The 15,227-nt window shown below is 43.4% G+C and overlaps 1 protein-coding gene across 11 annotated transcripts in view; it reads right to left on the bottom strand.

Annotated features, from left to right (window-relative positions):
• The window catches only part of SMARCD3 (SWI/SNF related, matrix associated, actin dependent regulator of chromatin, subfamily d, member 3), a 76,536-nt gene that overhangs the window by 33,634 nt on the left and 27,675 nt on the right, over window positions 1–15,227 (bottom strand). For 10 of the 11 annotated variants that reach the window (XM_040077911.2, XM_058423020.1, XM_040077921.2 and 7 more), the window contains 2 exons: window positions 8,405–8,622; window positions 5,300–5,342 (listed from right to left, as the gene is read on the bottom strand). In XM_040077911.2, the coding sequence (XP_039933845.1) occupies window positions 5,300–5,342; window positions 8,405–8,613 (252 nt within the window). In that variant the 5' untranslated portion in view covers window positions 8,614–8,622. Of the gene's footprint in view, window positions 1–5,299; window positions 5,343–8,404; window positions 8,623–12,926; window positions 13,647–15,227 lie in introns of those variants that run through there. The other variant, XM_040077957.2, reaches the window with a different exon arrangement.

Raw genomic sequence — 15,227 nt, 5'->3', positions numbered from 1 at the left:
GTTTGCCAATGTTTTTCTTGATTTCAGGATCCCAAAACTGGACACAGCCCTCTAGCACTGAGCTAATGAGCACTGAGCAAAGAAGGGTAATCAAGTCCCTCAATCTCTTGGCTGTGCTCCCAGCCACAGAGCTCTGGACGCTGTTAGTCATCTTTGCTGACAAGGCATACCTCCTGCTCACACTCAGCTCACTGTCCACCAGTGTCTCCAGGGCCTTTCCAGGAGTGCTGCTTCCCAGGCAGGCAGCCCTCCTCTTCCCCAAGGAAGAACATTTGACTTAGCTGACTTTCATAAAGTTCTTATTGGTTCATTCCTCCAGCATGTCCACAAGCATATCAACTGGCTTCCCCACCCAGTGACTGCTGTCATCTGTAGATTTTATAAGCAAGCATCGCACTGCCTCCTCCAGTGGCAAGGATGCTGGACTGAACAGCTGCTATGACACATCCCTGCAGTACTCTGATGTCAGTATCTTCATGGCCAAGTGCAACCGTTAGTCACCTTCCCAGCCTCATCATCCAAACAGATGGTTGTCAGGCCATTTAGACCAAAATGCCCCACCCTGAATACAAGGCTATTATGTACGAGACAGCAGCCTTGAAAGGACATTAGCCAGTTCCCTCAGGCCCCTCAGGTGCAGCCTGTTGGGTATCATGGAGTTGTACGAGTCAAGTCTCCTTAACTAATCCCTGGCCCTATCCCCATCCACTGTCAGCTGCTCCTCTTGGATGGGTTCACTGATCACAGGGCATGGGAAGCATCATTAGTGCAGACTGAACAAAGAAGGCTTTGAGCGATTCAGACTTACTGTCTCTGTCATCACTGGATCACCCAGCCCACTCAGCATGGGGCATCCATTTTTCTTGGTCAGCCTTTATTACTAGTGCAATAGTAGAAGCTTTTCTTGTCCTTGATGTCCCCCTTGAAGATCACAACTACAGCTGAGCTTTGACTTTACTGATACCATTCCCCGCATGCCCAGGAAATGTTTCTATACTGCTCCTTTGTAGCCTGTCCCTGCTTCACTTCTTGTACATTGCCCTTTTTGATGTTGGGACCACCACTGTTCTGGGCTCCCTCATAAATCTGCTCATTTTCTGGCATTTAAAATAGGCTGCTCTTAAAGGTCCTTACAGACCACCCAGCTTCTCTGAGCTACTTTGCCCTTCAGAGCTGCTTCTCAAGGAATCGCACCTACCAGTTCCCCGAATAAGCCAAACTCTGCTTGTCTAAAGTCCATGGTTTATACCTGACTATTGTCCTTGCTCATCCCCTGCAGGATTTTGAACATCTTTATTTCACAGTTGCTATATCTAAGGCTACCACTGATTATCACACCCCTAACCTCTTCTTTCTTACAAGTGAATGGCAGATTCAGGTGTTCCTCACCTCTGGTTGACTCAGATGGAGAAAGGGGTGGACAACAGCCATGCAGTGACCAAACCACAGCAGGACAGCTATTATGGCATGGGATCTGTGCAGAGAATTCCACATGGTGGTCAGTGAACAGCAGCAGCAAAATTGACTAAATATTTGTGTAAAGGAAAATGAAGTAGAGAAGATGAAAAGGAGAGGGACAGGTACACAAAAACCTGTCAGCACAGCTAGACAAAAAGTATCCAGGAATTTGGGGCTGAGTGAGAAGAGCCGCAGCTAATACTAAGAGACAAGCATGCCACTGAAGGAGAGGCAGTTTGCTGTTTCAAAGTTACACTCCACTCAGCAAGTTAAAAAAGAAAAAGCAGAGCCAAGCACAGCTATGCCGCCAGAATGGTTTTCAGCTGAGATTCTTGCATTGAAATGGATAGGCAAGGAAACCAAAGAAACCAAATGGTGGATCACATTCACAGGTCCTTGGGAAAAAATGTAATGACTCAATACTAAGAGAAAATAACACTGACCAGAAGCAATGTGGAGGCAAAGCCTGGAGAAGGAGGTACAATCTGAGGAACAGTCATGTGTCCCTATGGACAGTTTGTGGTCAAAATTGAGGCACAACTGCTAAATTTGGGTCACAAGAGCAACGTCAGCTCCAATGATTGAGGTCTCCAGCTATGAATGAAGATGCCTGTGAACTTCTCCAAAACTGAATGAGGGTTTCAGCGACAGACAAGTGTGAACAAGAGAAAGATCCAGAAGTGAGGAAAATAGGGCAGGAAAGAACCTGCTGGACAGAACGGGAGTTAATGTTAAATACACTATAAAAAATACTATGCCTTGTAATGATACAGTATGTCAATGTGAGTGTAACCAAGTCCTTGTGTTCATTAAAATTGCATTTTAGACAAAAGATATGCAGTCAATACAATCAACTTGCATTTAAGCAAGCATTTGACATACAGTCATAAAGGGAACCACTCCTTAAGACTGAAAAATGGGAGTTGGAAGAAGACCTGGCATAGGAAAAAAGGAGAAGTATGCTAAGAAAACTTAGTAATGATAAATTTGGGTGTCACTGTCATTGCAAGGCAGAGGATAGTATAGAGAATGTAAGGAAGCTCAGAACTGTATAATGGAGATGGGATGAAATACAGCATTACATACAGCCCAGGATCATGCCTCAGAGTCTAAATCCTGCTCTAATATGGGAATTCAACAGCTGCATATGACAGAAAGCAGAAATACTGTATTAGCCAATCACAGAATGACCAGAGGCTGTATCAATGTGGAAAGGCCATTTAGGAAAAAAAAAGCACAGCAATTCCAATTTGCAGTGCTATTTCCAATACAGTTAAAAATACAGGAGTGATACAGCACTGGCAATACTGGCAATCTGTAATACTATGTAAAGTTCTGGTTTCTTGAGAGGTAGATTTAACAAGGTTTGAAAGACATTAATTCACCCTGGATCAGAAAAAAACAAATGACTAAGAGGATTTCCAGAGGGGAACCTCTCTAATTTGGCAAACTAAATGCACTTCCCTTGCCGAGCCTAGCAAAATTAAAAAAAAAACCAACAAAACAAACAAGTTGCCAGATCAAAAGTATGTCTCAAGTAAGGAACCTAACTAGTCTTGAAGTGGCAGTTGTGTTATGGCTTCCATGACAGAAGGAACCAGACTGAAAGTGCCAGGATGTCCCATGCAGTTCCCTAATCCAATCTTCCTATGTGCAATACTTTGCTGGGTTGAACTTTTCAAGCAATTATATTCCTGTGAAATTAAATTCTTCTCAAAGAGTTGACCTGGAGTGGCTCAGGGATCCTATCCAATCAGCACTATGCACCAGTACTATGGCACAGGCTTGACTAGAGAGCCTGGAAATCCAACAAGAGTTTACCTGTGCCAACTGCCTGTGTCATTATCGTAGTGAGGAATACTGAGAACCCACCACCTTTCCCACTACTACATAAGATCAATTTCAAGAGTCAAATGTATTTAATATCTTCCCCTCTCCCCTTCAAAGTTCCCAGAAAACATAAGCAAGAGCCTGCAAAAAGTCTGTGGGTAACAGATGCTGACTTGTTGGAAAACACTTCAGAGGTACGTCCAGAAAGCTGAAGTTTTACCCTGTGTTTCACATGCATTCCACAGGCACCAGTGCAAATCCTCCACCTTACAGGACAAAGATGTGCACAGCATTTCTTCATCCCACAGATGGTGTAAGGGATTTCTGACACACAAACTGCAGCCTAACAGAGTTCCTTAATCCGCACAGAGGTAACATCATTGATACCAGCGCTGCAGCTGCACTGATAAAAACCCCGGTGCAGAAAAGACCTCTAGCAAGTGCCTTATTACTCCATCAGTTAAAACTATTAGCTGGTAGCAACAAAGATACCGAAAAGCAAGAATATTTGGTGACAGCGTGGTTCTGAAAGCACCTGTAAAGGTTTTTGACACATCTATGTAAGACTTTACCTATTAAAGAATTATCATGGACTTGGCAAACAGAGTCAGTGGTCTTCTGCTGGCAAAAAAGTTTGATTACCCCTCATACCTTTTAATCTTATAAAGGCAACAGGCAAAATAAAAACCAAAAATAAAAACACTCCCACAACCAACCAACCAACCCAAAACAAAAAAAAAAAACACCCAAACCTAAAAGCATCTTTAAATTGACTTATATTTCCAGCAACAGCCTCACTATACAGGATGCGTCATTGTGAAAACAGTTTGTGTGGGACAGACAAAACTGACAGTACAAGAAACTTAGCTTTCATTGTTAAAAAAAGTACAGATCAACAGCAGAGCAGGAATGAGGCTTCAACACAATTACCAGGGAGGCTGCAAGTAGTTCAAAGGACAGGGTTTAATGGTAGCTTAGTCCTTTCAAGAGAGCAACATGAGAGATCTAATGGCTTACATATGAGAGGCTGTGCTTTCTGCAAGTGGCAGGAATAACCAGAGAAGAAGTGATAGTATAACATCAGGAGCACCAAAGTGGGCTCACCTCTTTGGATGACTGGTAGTAGGCACCTGTGAAATGTCACAGAAGTTATTTTGGAGCCTGCCAGCAAGTTTAGGCTCACACTAGCAGTGGAGCTTGAAAACTTTGAAAAGATATGGAGGAAAAGGACACGCCTGTCCAAGGGATTCTGAGCCCAGAAAAAGCACCAGCAGTCAAACCAACTGAGACTAGGATGTGACAAGGGTGTGTGCTGTGTGTTTTGAAGCCTTTAGGGACCAAGCAGGTTCTTGGGAACTGTACTGAAGAGGGTAAAGGAAAGAAAAAGTATGGGAATAATGAGAGAGGAGAGCAGAGAGAAAATCCAGTGTTTAGAAAGGAAGTAAAAGATGTAAGCATTGAGAATCAAACATAGGCAGACACCAAAAGCTAAAAGTATCCCCAGGGATAAGAGAATTAGTAACTCTCCAGACAATACAGACCCCTTGGACTCCGCTGTTTACACGGTTGCACTTCAGCCTTATAGTGACACAACCACAAAAATCACAACCTGGCAGCTCTACCGGGCCAGAGACCTGAGTATGAACCCACCCCCGCAGGTACAGCCACACTCTGGACCAGGTTTTGGCCAGCCTCAAAAAAGGATCAAAAGCATTCTGGAGACCCGAGGGCCTCAGTGCCGAGCTGTCGTCTGGCAGCCCAGCACCACGGTCCCTCCAGCAAGCGGCAGTGCTGGCTCGGCTAACCCAGGCACGAGGCCGCGCAGGCCGGGCTGCTCCACGCTCCCAGCCCCCAGCCCAGCCCCAGCCTGGCTCTCCAGACTTTCACCCACTGACTACTTACTTTTTAATTAGATTTTTAAACAAAAAGTGAAAGAATTTTCTAGAATTCCTCTAATTACAGTAAGATGCTGAACTGATTGTGAAGGGAATAGGAAATGAAAGCGACTCACCCTCTGAGGGAGAATTTTGTCAGCCATCTTCCTCCTCTTGGCACTGTACATTTTTTAAAGAAAAAAACACGTTACCATGGTGACAGATCTAGGAGTAACGAGGCCACCTGCTAAATTATCCTGACATCTCCACATGCTAGTGCACAGCTGTGCACGCATCAGCAAAAGAGTCTCACCCATGCCCAGGACCTCGTACCCCTTCTCTCAGCAGCCTGGGGAGGCATTTAGGTAAGAACAAATCAGGGCTGTCTGTTATGCATCCTGGAAAGAAGTCTGTAAGTTCTTTGATCACAGCATCTTCCGTGGTGCAGAGCGGCAGTGTATGCAAGTGCAAGTGCACACACTGCTTCTAGGTACAGACGAGCGTGCAGAGGACAGTCTCAAGTGTGGCGTGCACAGACACACTTATGCGTGTGCACACCTGAGTGGCTGAGTGCCTGCAAATGGCACGTCAACTTGTTCAAACAGACAGCACGCATTTATTCAACATGCCCAAAACTAAGTGCTAAAGAACATACATATAGATGTGTGTATTTCCTATGATGTATGAAAACACACACATATGTACACTCTTCCTTCCTTATGTACATACACACTTGTTTTACTGTAACACATTTGCATGAGCGATGGACAAAGGTAGAAGACCTTACATTTCCATATTTCTTCATCTTTATGAACACACGTGTGGGAAGATGTATGTGTGCCTGCAGCATGTATACATACCGTGTCCATACCCATACATAGGCACATTTCTATAGCTATGCTTTTAAAAACACATTTGCACTCATTTACATAAACACAAATGTGTATGTGCCTGAGAAATGGTACTGGTCAGGAAGACTGCCTTCAGATTCTAAGAACAGCTCATGCCCACCAAACCTGTCACCCAGCTTTCTCTAACAAGGCCGAGAGGGAATTCAGGTCCTATTCTTCATCTCTTTAAATTGTGAGGCCTTTATCTTAATCAGGAGATGAACCACTCCATCTGTGACAGACAAATGGGAGAAAGCAAACCACCTGCTGCCACTCTGCCATGTCACAAGGACAAACCCTCCTTACTGTCTTCACACTGGAAGTCTTTCATCAGCTATGTCCACATAAAAGCTGTTTCCATGCACATTGGTGTGGCATATTCTCTTCCTATGTTTGTTAATAATAAGCCAGGGCTGAAATAAGATTCTTAAGACTCTTCCCCATCCCACATAAGCCAAGGTGGAGGAACTCTTTGTGCCCAGAGGTGCAGAGGGCAGAAAATTCAGTTACACCCAAGTTAATAGGTGAACAATGTCCCTTTAAAAAAGTGTGGGAATAATGAGAATGGAATGTTACATAGTGTGAAACTCCAACACCTTCCATAGCTCACAAAATCAAATCTGCACTGAAACACTTCACAGAATCTGGAAGTAAAGGCTGAGCAAGCCCCAGCCTCCCAAATGGGATATGCATGTACCTGCAACAATGGCATGCAAATAAAAAGCAAGGAAAAAAAACCAAAGCAACATCCCCAAACAATTTGAATCTCAAACAGTTCTTCAATAGTCTGTTACAGAAATGAGATTTTTGTCCCCACCAAACCTGCCAAGAAAGGATAAGTGCAACTTTCTTGGCCCATGCTAGAAAACATGGAAATCATTTACTCCCAGAACTGGACCCAAGGTGCCAGAAAAGTGTGTCTGAAAAAACGGAATGAGAAATGACAGGGAGAATGACATGGAAATGAAAAAAGGGAAAACATTCACCACATTATCTGAAGGAAAGGCACAGCACAAGAAACACAAAAACTCTCTGAGTACCTAGAGAGCACTGGTGTGAACTGGGCTCAGGGCAGTAGAGATCACTGCTGGGTCCCAAACTAGAAACCCTGAAGTTAAGAACAGGGGAAGGGAAGTTTTTTCTGTGAATCAGGCCACCAACTTTTAGCAAATACTCAAAAACTGTCCTTTAATGCTCCCTGGAAACTAGTTAGTGACTAAAGTTTACCTTAATTATCCAGCAGGGGCAATTTTTCAGGTTATATCCACCCTAGTACCTGAAGGCTAGGCATTATTTTGTGCAGTTTCCTGGAGAACCTCCAGGGAGGTGCTATAGAATGTGCATTTTCGCTAGTGTTGGGCAAGGCCTCCAAGATGCACATACACTGATTGTGCTGAGCTGCTGCACTCACACACATTCCTTCTGTGTTCAACCTTTTTCAGTTGTAATGTATTAATACTCTCAAGATCAGTGTCCTTTCCAGAAGCATCCCAGACGCAAGCATTCCCAAATGTGGCTTGCTGATCCAAGGTATATAACTTGGACAGAGCAGGGCTCCTGAAGAACTGAGCTTAGAGAGTCATGTTTTACCTACAGCTGGATTCCTTCACACCACCAGAACATGCCTGAAGCTGTATATACATCAACAATGATTTTGCAAAAGGTAGCCCACACATATGACTGCACCCTATGTGTGTGTGGATCATACTCAACACCCAAGACTGATGAGGTCTAATACGCTGCAAAAAGAAATTAGTTAACTTATTTAAGAGAGAATGCATTCAGCAATGTACAAGGTGGGCATATTTCAAAAAGAAAGTTCCTTATAGAAATCCCTCTAATTTTATGAAATTACTTCCTGTGCATATTTACCTTATATGTAAAAACACTTGGGACAACAGCAAATTTTATGACCAGAGTACAGGTATTCATGTGACAAACCAACGTTTTTTCCACTTGTGTCATTTACAAACTACTATGCTAGCCATTCAGAAATCAGAGCAATTATACAGATCATGCAACAAATAGTACAATAATTGTACTACATTAAAAGGGACCTGTTCATTAATTCCAAAATCTAAACATACTCAACAGATTTATGGCCTGACAAACCTGCAAAGTAAGAGCAGAGTAACTTCAAAACGAGATATTATTAAAGGTCGGTTTGTTCAAGACCATTCACAAACAAAAAAAAAAGTAAAATTTACCAATGTTTTTCCTGCTTAAAAATCTGACAATACATAAATCTCCTATTCTGTCTCATTTTATCTTAAAGGTCTTACCTACTGCTAAACAGAAATCATCTTTGCTTCCTCAAATTGCCCTCCTGTGTTTTCTTTCCAGAACACTCACCTCCTAGCTCGGTTCTGAGTGGCTTGCTGCTGCTGTTGCACCTGCTGCTGCACCTGCTGCTGTTGGACCTGCTGTGGTGCAGTGCGTTTTCTTGTTGTTTCCATCACAGTCTGGGGCATCCCAGGTCGCACAGAGGGGCTTCCGACGTATGGGGCGCCTGGAGGACCCATTGGAGCCCCCTGATGGGGCATTCGAGCTCCTGATGGCATCCCAGGGCGCTGGAGGAAAAGCCAAACAGAAAGAAAAGCCAGTTTGGTTCCTGTTTCTGCAGCTGCCAAGACATTTGTACATCATGCGACACTCGCCTCACCAGATTCCCCGTTTTGACCATCCTGATAAGCACTAAGCAGCAACACAACGCACACAAGCTCTGTGACTGGTGTATCTTGGATGTCATGGAGAGGCATTCAGGGATAAAACAGACAGGAAACAGGGAGACAAGATACCAGGCTTGGGAAAACACTCAGTGGTCAGCAGCAGATCCAGACCAGGTTACAGGTGGAAGCTCTACCTTCAGCCTGAAGAGAACACCCCATGGCAGCAACACGCAGTCCAAACTGGCACAGCTCACGTGCTGCTCAGAGCCGTGAGTATGCTCCCACTGCACTCACTGCACTGCCGAGCAGGCGGCTCTGATCAGCTGCGAGACAGAAACCAGCACAGGCAAAACACCAGGATAAACATTTTCCATTAAGAGCCTTCTAGTTCGCCTGCACCAGAGACCAGTGTAAGATCATAACGCAACACGAATCTTTTAAGAAAAAGATCATGTCTCTGATCAAGCTTTTAAAAAAAAAAATAAAAAAAGGATATGGTAGTGTGTCAGCAGACCCTGTAGGCATTCTAACACCCTGGCATTTATGTTGACTCCTGCATGCTCTTGAGAGAGACAGTGGTTCAAATCACAAGCTTAATGTTGCACAAGACACACTGTAAACCCAATTCTGAATTCCAAAAGTTTATACTCATCAAGGAAAACCACCAGTAAAATAATTACTGCCTGTAAAATGCAACTCAAAACAGAGAGATGAGCTTAATCTCCTACTGAGAATTATCAATATTTTTATGTCCACACATATGAAAAAATACAGACACACACGCTCTCTAGGTGTTTGAAGCAGGATGAGAATAAGAATAACCGTACACCAAAAGTACTTTGAAAGCCAAGTCCCTTCACAAAGTCTTTTAAGGAAACCAAGAGGCAATGACATCCATTCCAGACAAACAATTGGTTAAAGGATAGAAATGAGGCAAAAGTAATTGGTTCTGAAAATAAAAGAAAGGCACATGTAAAATTCTGCTGAGACTTCTCCTTTTCAAGGAACCTGGGGAAAAAAAGAACCAAAAAAACCAGGAAAAAAGCAAGGAAGTGAAAAAGTTTGCTGGTAATGCCAAGTTATTCATGCTGGAAGGATGAAGGCCAGCTTAAAGAACTTCAGGACTTTATGAGACAGAATGAACACTTAAAAAGGAAGATGCAAATGTAGTTCAATACAAAAGGAGAAAAAACAATCTAAGAATCACAGACAAATCAATGGGTCCTAAGCTTCTTGCTGTCCAGCAGAACCAAGATCTTGTTTAAACAGACATTTCCAGAAAAGTATCAGTTCAACTGGTTACTAGAGGTCAAAAAAACTCGAAAAGAATTAAGAGTGGAGGGAACAGAAGATATCAGTGTGCCATAGCCATGGTGTGTCCACAAGTGAAGGTCTGTACACAGCTCTGGCTCCTGCAGCTCAGTGATGGCAGAGCAGAGCTAAAACAAGGACAATGAATGGCACAGAACTTCTTAACATATGGAACTCCATCCATGGAAGTAAAGGCAAATATATTGTGACTTTTCATCTGGAAAGAGGTGATCCAAGGTGATCTAAAGGGGCATTTGCCAGAGCTCTGCAGAATCATGCACGGCCTGGGAGGACAGTTGGGTTTTGACTGTTCACTGCCCCTGCTAGTGTAGTGAAACCTGGCCATCAGTGGAGGGGTCAGGCTCACAGACCACTGGAGGGGTGAGTTTGTCACACCATGGGTATCAGCCTGTGGAACCCTCTTCCAAACGGATGCTAACAACATGGAAGACATACTTGGCTCAATAATTGCAGACTGAGAAAGTACGTGGGAGAAATACACTACTGGTCCCCAAAAGCGAGATGCATGCGCCCCTGAGGTTACGCAAGCCAGTCCACTGGAGGTGGGAAGAAAATATTTAGTGCACAATCAACATTTATAATTACTTTTTAAAGTTTATTTCATCCTCATCTCATAATTTCAGTGATTTCTAAATATGTAACTATCTATTATAATAAAACATAATTCTAAAAATAATTTGGACCCACATCTCCAAATTAACCACCCAAACCCACTACAGCACCCGAAGCCCCAGTTCAGTGGCCTCCCTGATCATCACAAGTCTTAGATATTCCTCACACTTGTATCGATAAAGGAAACTGGAGAAAGGAGAGGAATGGATGAACAGCAAAGAACCAATATGGGCTGTAACTGGTATGGACAGAGAAGCAAGGCAGGAGGTAGGGAGTCACCAGTGCAGGAATCTCAGCAGGTAAATTCAGTAAGCGTTGATGTAAGAAAGCAATGGCAGGTATGGCCTTGGAGGGAGCAGCAGGCAGCAGACAGACAAAACTGCGGTTTTGTGCAAAGCTCAAATGTCTTCTGCCATGAGCTGGGAGCCCCAAGAACAGCTGGAAGGGAACAGTGCTCCCTGTTCCCGTGTATGCGCCCCGACCCTCTGACCGAAGCAGAGTCAGCAGAAAGAAATGGCCCAGAAAATGCTTCTCTCTTGAGCCTGCATTTAAGATCTGTTATCAATCAAGCCACACATTGTGGCCTCCTTCCAGCAATGGGCAGAGCACTGGGCCAGCTGCTGCCTGTCAGTCAGCTGGAGACATCTGACAGTCATGCAGAAGAGCCCAGACCTGGATCACAGCCATCTCATGGAGACTGACTGGCCCATTAAAAAAAACTGAAGGCTCACTTTGACGCTGCTCTAAAGGACAACTTTGGGCTTGAAGAACAAGGTCAGCAAGTTAAATCTACTCTCAGTCTTGGTCTTATGTTTTTTAATTTCCTTCAGTTTCCTTTGTTAAGCACTAAAATAGAGAAACATACAGAAAGGACAAACATGAGAAAACAGAGGCAGCTCTAGCAAAAGCACATTCGATCTCATCCATTGACCACCTCATTTCCTTGGCCTCTGTTCTCATGTTCCTACCTCCAATATCACTCATAGATAAAATATTACTCACTAGGCAACTGTGCAACTGTCTTCCTGCTGCAAGCCCACCAGACTCCCAACATAAAGAAATGCTTTATTTATTTAAACTTTTATAGAAGACGAACATACAGGCAGTATGTCACCTTACCTAAGAGCTTATTTTGCTCTCAAACACATGTGCGACACAAGACAGTAATGGACAATACATCAAATTTTTCACAATAGTGACATTAAAAAAAACAGTCTTCATACTAAAGAGTATTCCAATACCATTATGGATTTTGAAGGAGATCTTGAAGGTGTATCTATATACAGATTAGGATCTGTCCCCAGTTGAAGGGACCACTTTCACAGCTCTGAGAAGGTGAAGCAGAGAGCAGAGCAGAGGTGAGGCACAGCAGCATGGCAAAGGCAGTACAGTGCACAAAGGCACACAACCAATATTTCATGAACGTGTACTGGTTCACAAGAGTTCTGCCCATTGCTTGTGTACATGTGCACAGCCCATCACTGCTCTGGCTACAGCTGTTCAAACCTGAGCACACTGTCTGTGCAGCAGAACACCACCCCCCTGACACCTGAAGGCCATAGCCCTTCATTGCTCTCCACTGGCCAGTTTCCAAAGTCACGTTTGGCTTGTCTGCTGTCTTCCTTGCCTAAACTTCCCGTCACAGAGCTCTGCCTCTGTCCTCTTTGCCATCCTTAAGCGAACTTCCGTCTGACAGCGGTTACAAGACAGCATTAGAGCAGTGCTTTTCTACATTTTTCTGCTGCAAAGTCTTTTCTCAGGGGATGTACATCACAGCAGTCAAAGCTCAGAAGTAGAAAAATGGAGTCCTGTCTGGACATACCAGTAACAGGAAAATAACCTGGAGAACTGACGAGTGAAAGTAAAAGAGTCAAGAAAATTAAAGCAAAACCAAAACCACCCACAAGAGGCCTCAGAAAGAGACTGAAGGGAGAGCCAGGAGTTGCTGCATTGCAGTTGAGCGCTGAGCTGCACTTACAGCAATCTCCTGTCCTGACAGACTCCATCCACCTCAGCACCGCACAGGAGGCTCTCACAGCTGGCTCATGGGGAGCTGCCACCAGCTTCTTGTTAACAGAGACACTGACAGATTTTGAGAATAACCACCACCACCAAGTACACAAACAGCGTTTTTCTTAATTAAAAAGGAGTCTCCAAGAAAGATGGAGAGAGGCTGTTTACAAGGGCCTAGAGTGACAGAACAAGAGAAAAGGGCTTTACACCAACAAACAGTAGGTTTAGATTAGAAAAAAATTCTTTACTTATGAGGGTTGTGAGGCCCAGGTTGTGGCTACCTCATCCCTGGAAATGTTCAAAGCCAGGCTGGATGGAGCTTGCAGCAATCTGATATAGCGGAAGGTGTCCCGGTCCGTGGCAGAGGGGTAGGATAAGATGATCTCTAAGGTCCCTTTCAATCCAAACCTTTCTATGATTTCTATAGCGCATAAACATAAACAAGAGGAGATACCTGATGCTGTCTGTAAGTAAGAATGAGTAACTAGAAGTGCCTGACTCTTAAGAATTTAGACTAGATTGATACTATGTGACAGCAACAAGTTTCTGACTGCACAAATGGTTTCTCAACTGGATGTGATGTTCCAAAACGGACTCGTGGAAGTATAACAAATAAAACTGGTACAAGGTTCTCTCCTCCTTACTATTATAGATGTTACTTCATAAGTTCCCTTTTTAATGTCTATGAATGTTTTAGAGGCTTAGTAAGCTGAAACATCAGGATTGCAATTCTTGCTTCGTGCCATATTCACCTTCCTCCATTTCCCAAAAGCTCTCAGTCTGTAAGTCCAAGTGTTCCAGGTACCACATATTTTAATATAATGTTCACAACAATCCAGAAGTCTTTAACTTAGAAAACGTCTCATTTACAGAACTGTAAACTGGAAAATGAGATGAAGTTCAGTTCTACTTCATGCACGTCCGTTCACAGCTCAGAATAATCTGCCACCAAGCTCAAGTGGAGCACTTCAGATGCAATGAAAAAAAACCACCCACAAAAGTCTTTGGAATTGAAACAAACCTTACAGACCAGCTTTGAGTTCCATCAGCTTTAATAGATCTGATCATACCACTGCTGTGATCTAATGTACAGAAGGGATTTTGTATGAAGAACTACCAGAATGTGCCTCTTGAAAATGATGGCTTTGGGAGGGAGAGGAACAGCAGAGCTCTGAAGCACGGTGGCTGTCCTGAAGAGAAGAAGCTGGTCAAGAGCTCTTTGCCTCTACCATTACAATAATCGAACAACAGTTGGCAGGATCAGATAATTCCTTATGCAAGATAAGCTGAAAAAATTCCTGATACAAAACACTGACTGCTAAAAGTTTAGACTGGTTCAGGAAGACATCATTAGACTAACCTCCATAAACAAAATCCACATAGAGGCACTACACAGAGGGCAGCTTTGGGTCAGAAAGCTCCCAAGCTCCAAGTCAGAGTACTTGTGCGAACAATCACTAAGGTTTTGCCTTGTTCCTGTACTTCCATGTTGCCTTCCACTGCCCCCGTTCTACACGGGATACTGAACTAAACGATCCAGTCCAACTATTTTCATATTCCTACAGTATTTCTCTTTTTTTAGAAAGAGAAGAGCAATTCAAACATCTCACAGATCCATTTTATCCATACAGCTACATTAATCAACAAATTCAAGTTTTCTCAATCAGCAACTCAAATTTGTTTAGCAAGCCTGTATTGCACAAAATTACATTGATCTCAATTAAAGCCTTGACTAGCAATAACACGATTTTATTTTCTTCATAATGTATGAGCCTTTCTCTATCTGACAGCCTGAAACCAGTCCATGGGTAGAAAAGGACAAACCTTCAGTCTCGTTTCCAGCAGCTTGCTCACACAGTTGAACACTGCACAAGGTTTTCACTCTAGCTGTCCCCTGAAACTACCTTCCCAATCAAATTCCTTGCCATAAGGTCCCTTTATTTCTCCTGGCTGCCCTCCTCACCCCAAATACCTCCTTGTTCACCACAATAGGGAACATGCACACAGCAGACCAGTGCCTCCACTCCAGGCCCCATTCCCTGAGGATGCCCTTGCAGAGAGAATCACACAGGGAGCTCTGTGGTGCCAGGAGCTCTGCACTTTCTGTGGCACAAAGTGGAACCAACTGTCCAAAACAAACAGTTTATGAGGCTCTTTTCTAGCCATTCCAGTGTTAGCTGTCTTATGCTCTGACAAGACAGTATCTACACGCATGACAAAAGAAAAATTAGTGGGATATTTTTCATTAGCAAAGCTCTACGTTTTTCAAACGTGGCCATATGCTTTTCACCTTGCTATTGCCAGTAGTGATCTCTACAACCCTGTGACTGGCTGGGGGAAACAGTCACTTTTATTCACTTACAACTAAAACAGGCCACCATTCAATTTGGGGAAAATATCTTTAGTTCTTTCCATTCTAATAAAATCTCCATAATTTTTATAATATACTGAAATATGAGTCCTTGAGGCCTTGCAGCTCTTCCTCATCTCAAAGAAGTATTACCAGTATCTCCATCATCTTTGACAGATGTTTACTTCTTTAACCAGTA

The sequence above is a fragment of the Hirundo rustica genome, chromosome 1, assembly GCF_015227805.2.
Source record: "Hirundo rustica isolate bHirRus1 chromosome 1, bHirRus1.pri.v3, whole genome shotgun sequence".
NCBI classification, from domain to species: domain Eukaryota; kingdom Metazoa; phylum Chordata; class Aves; order Passeriformes; family Hirundinidae; genus Hirundo; species Hirundo rustica.
Note: the sequence above shows the minus strand (reverse complement) of the source record. Positions and strands in the feature narration are given on the sequence as shown.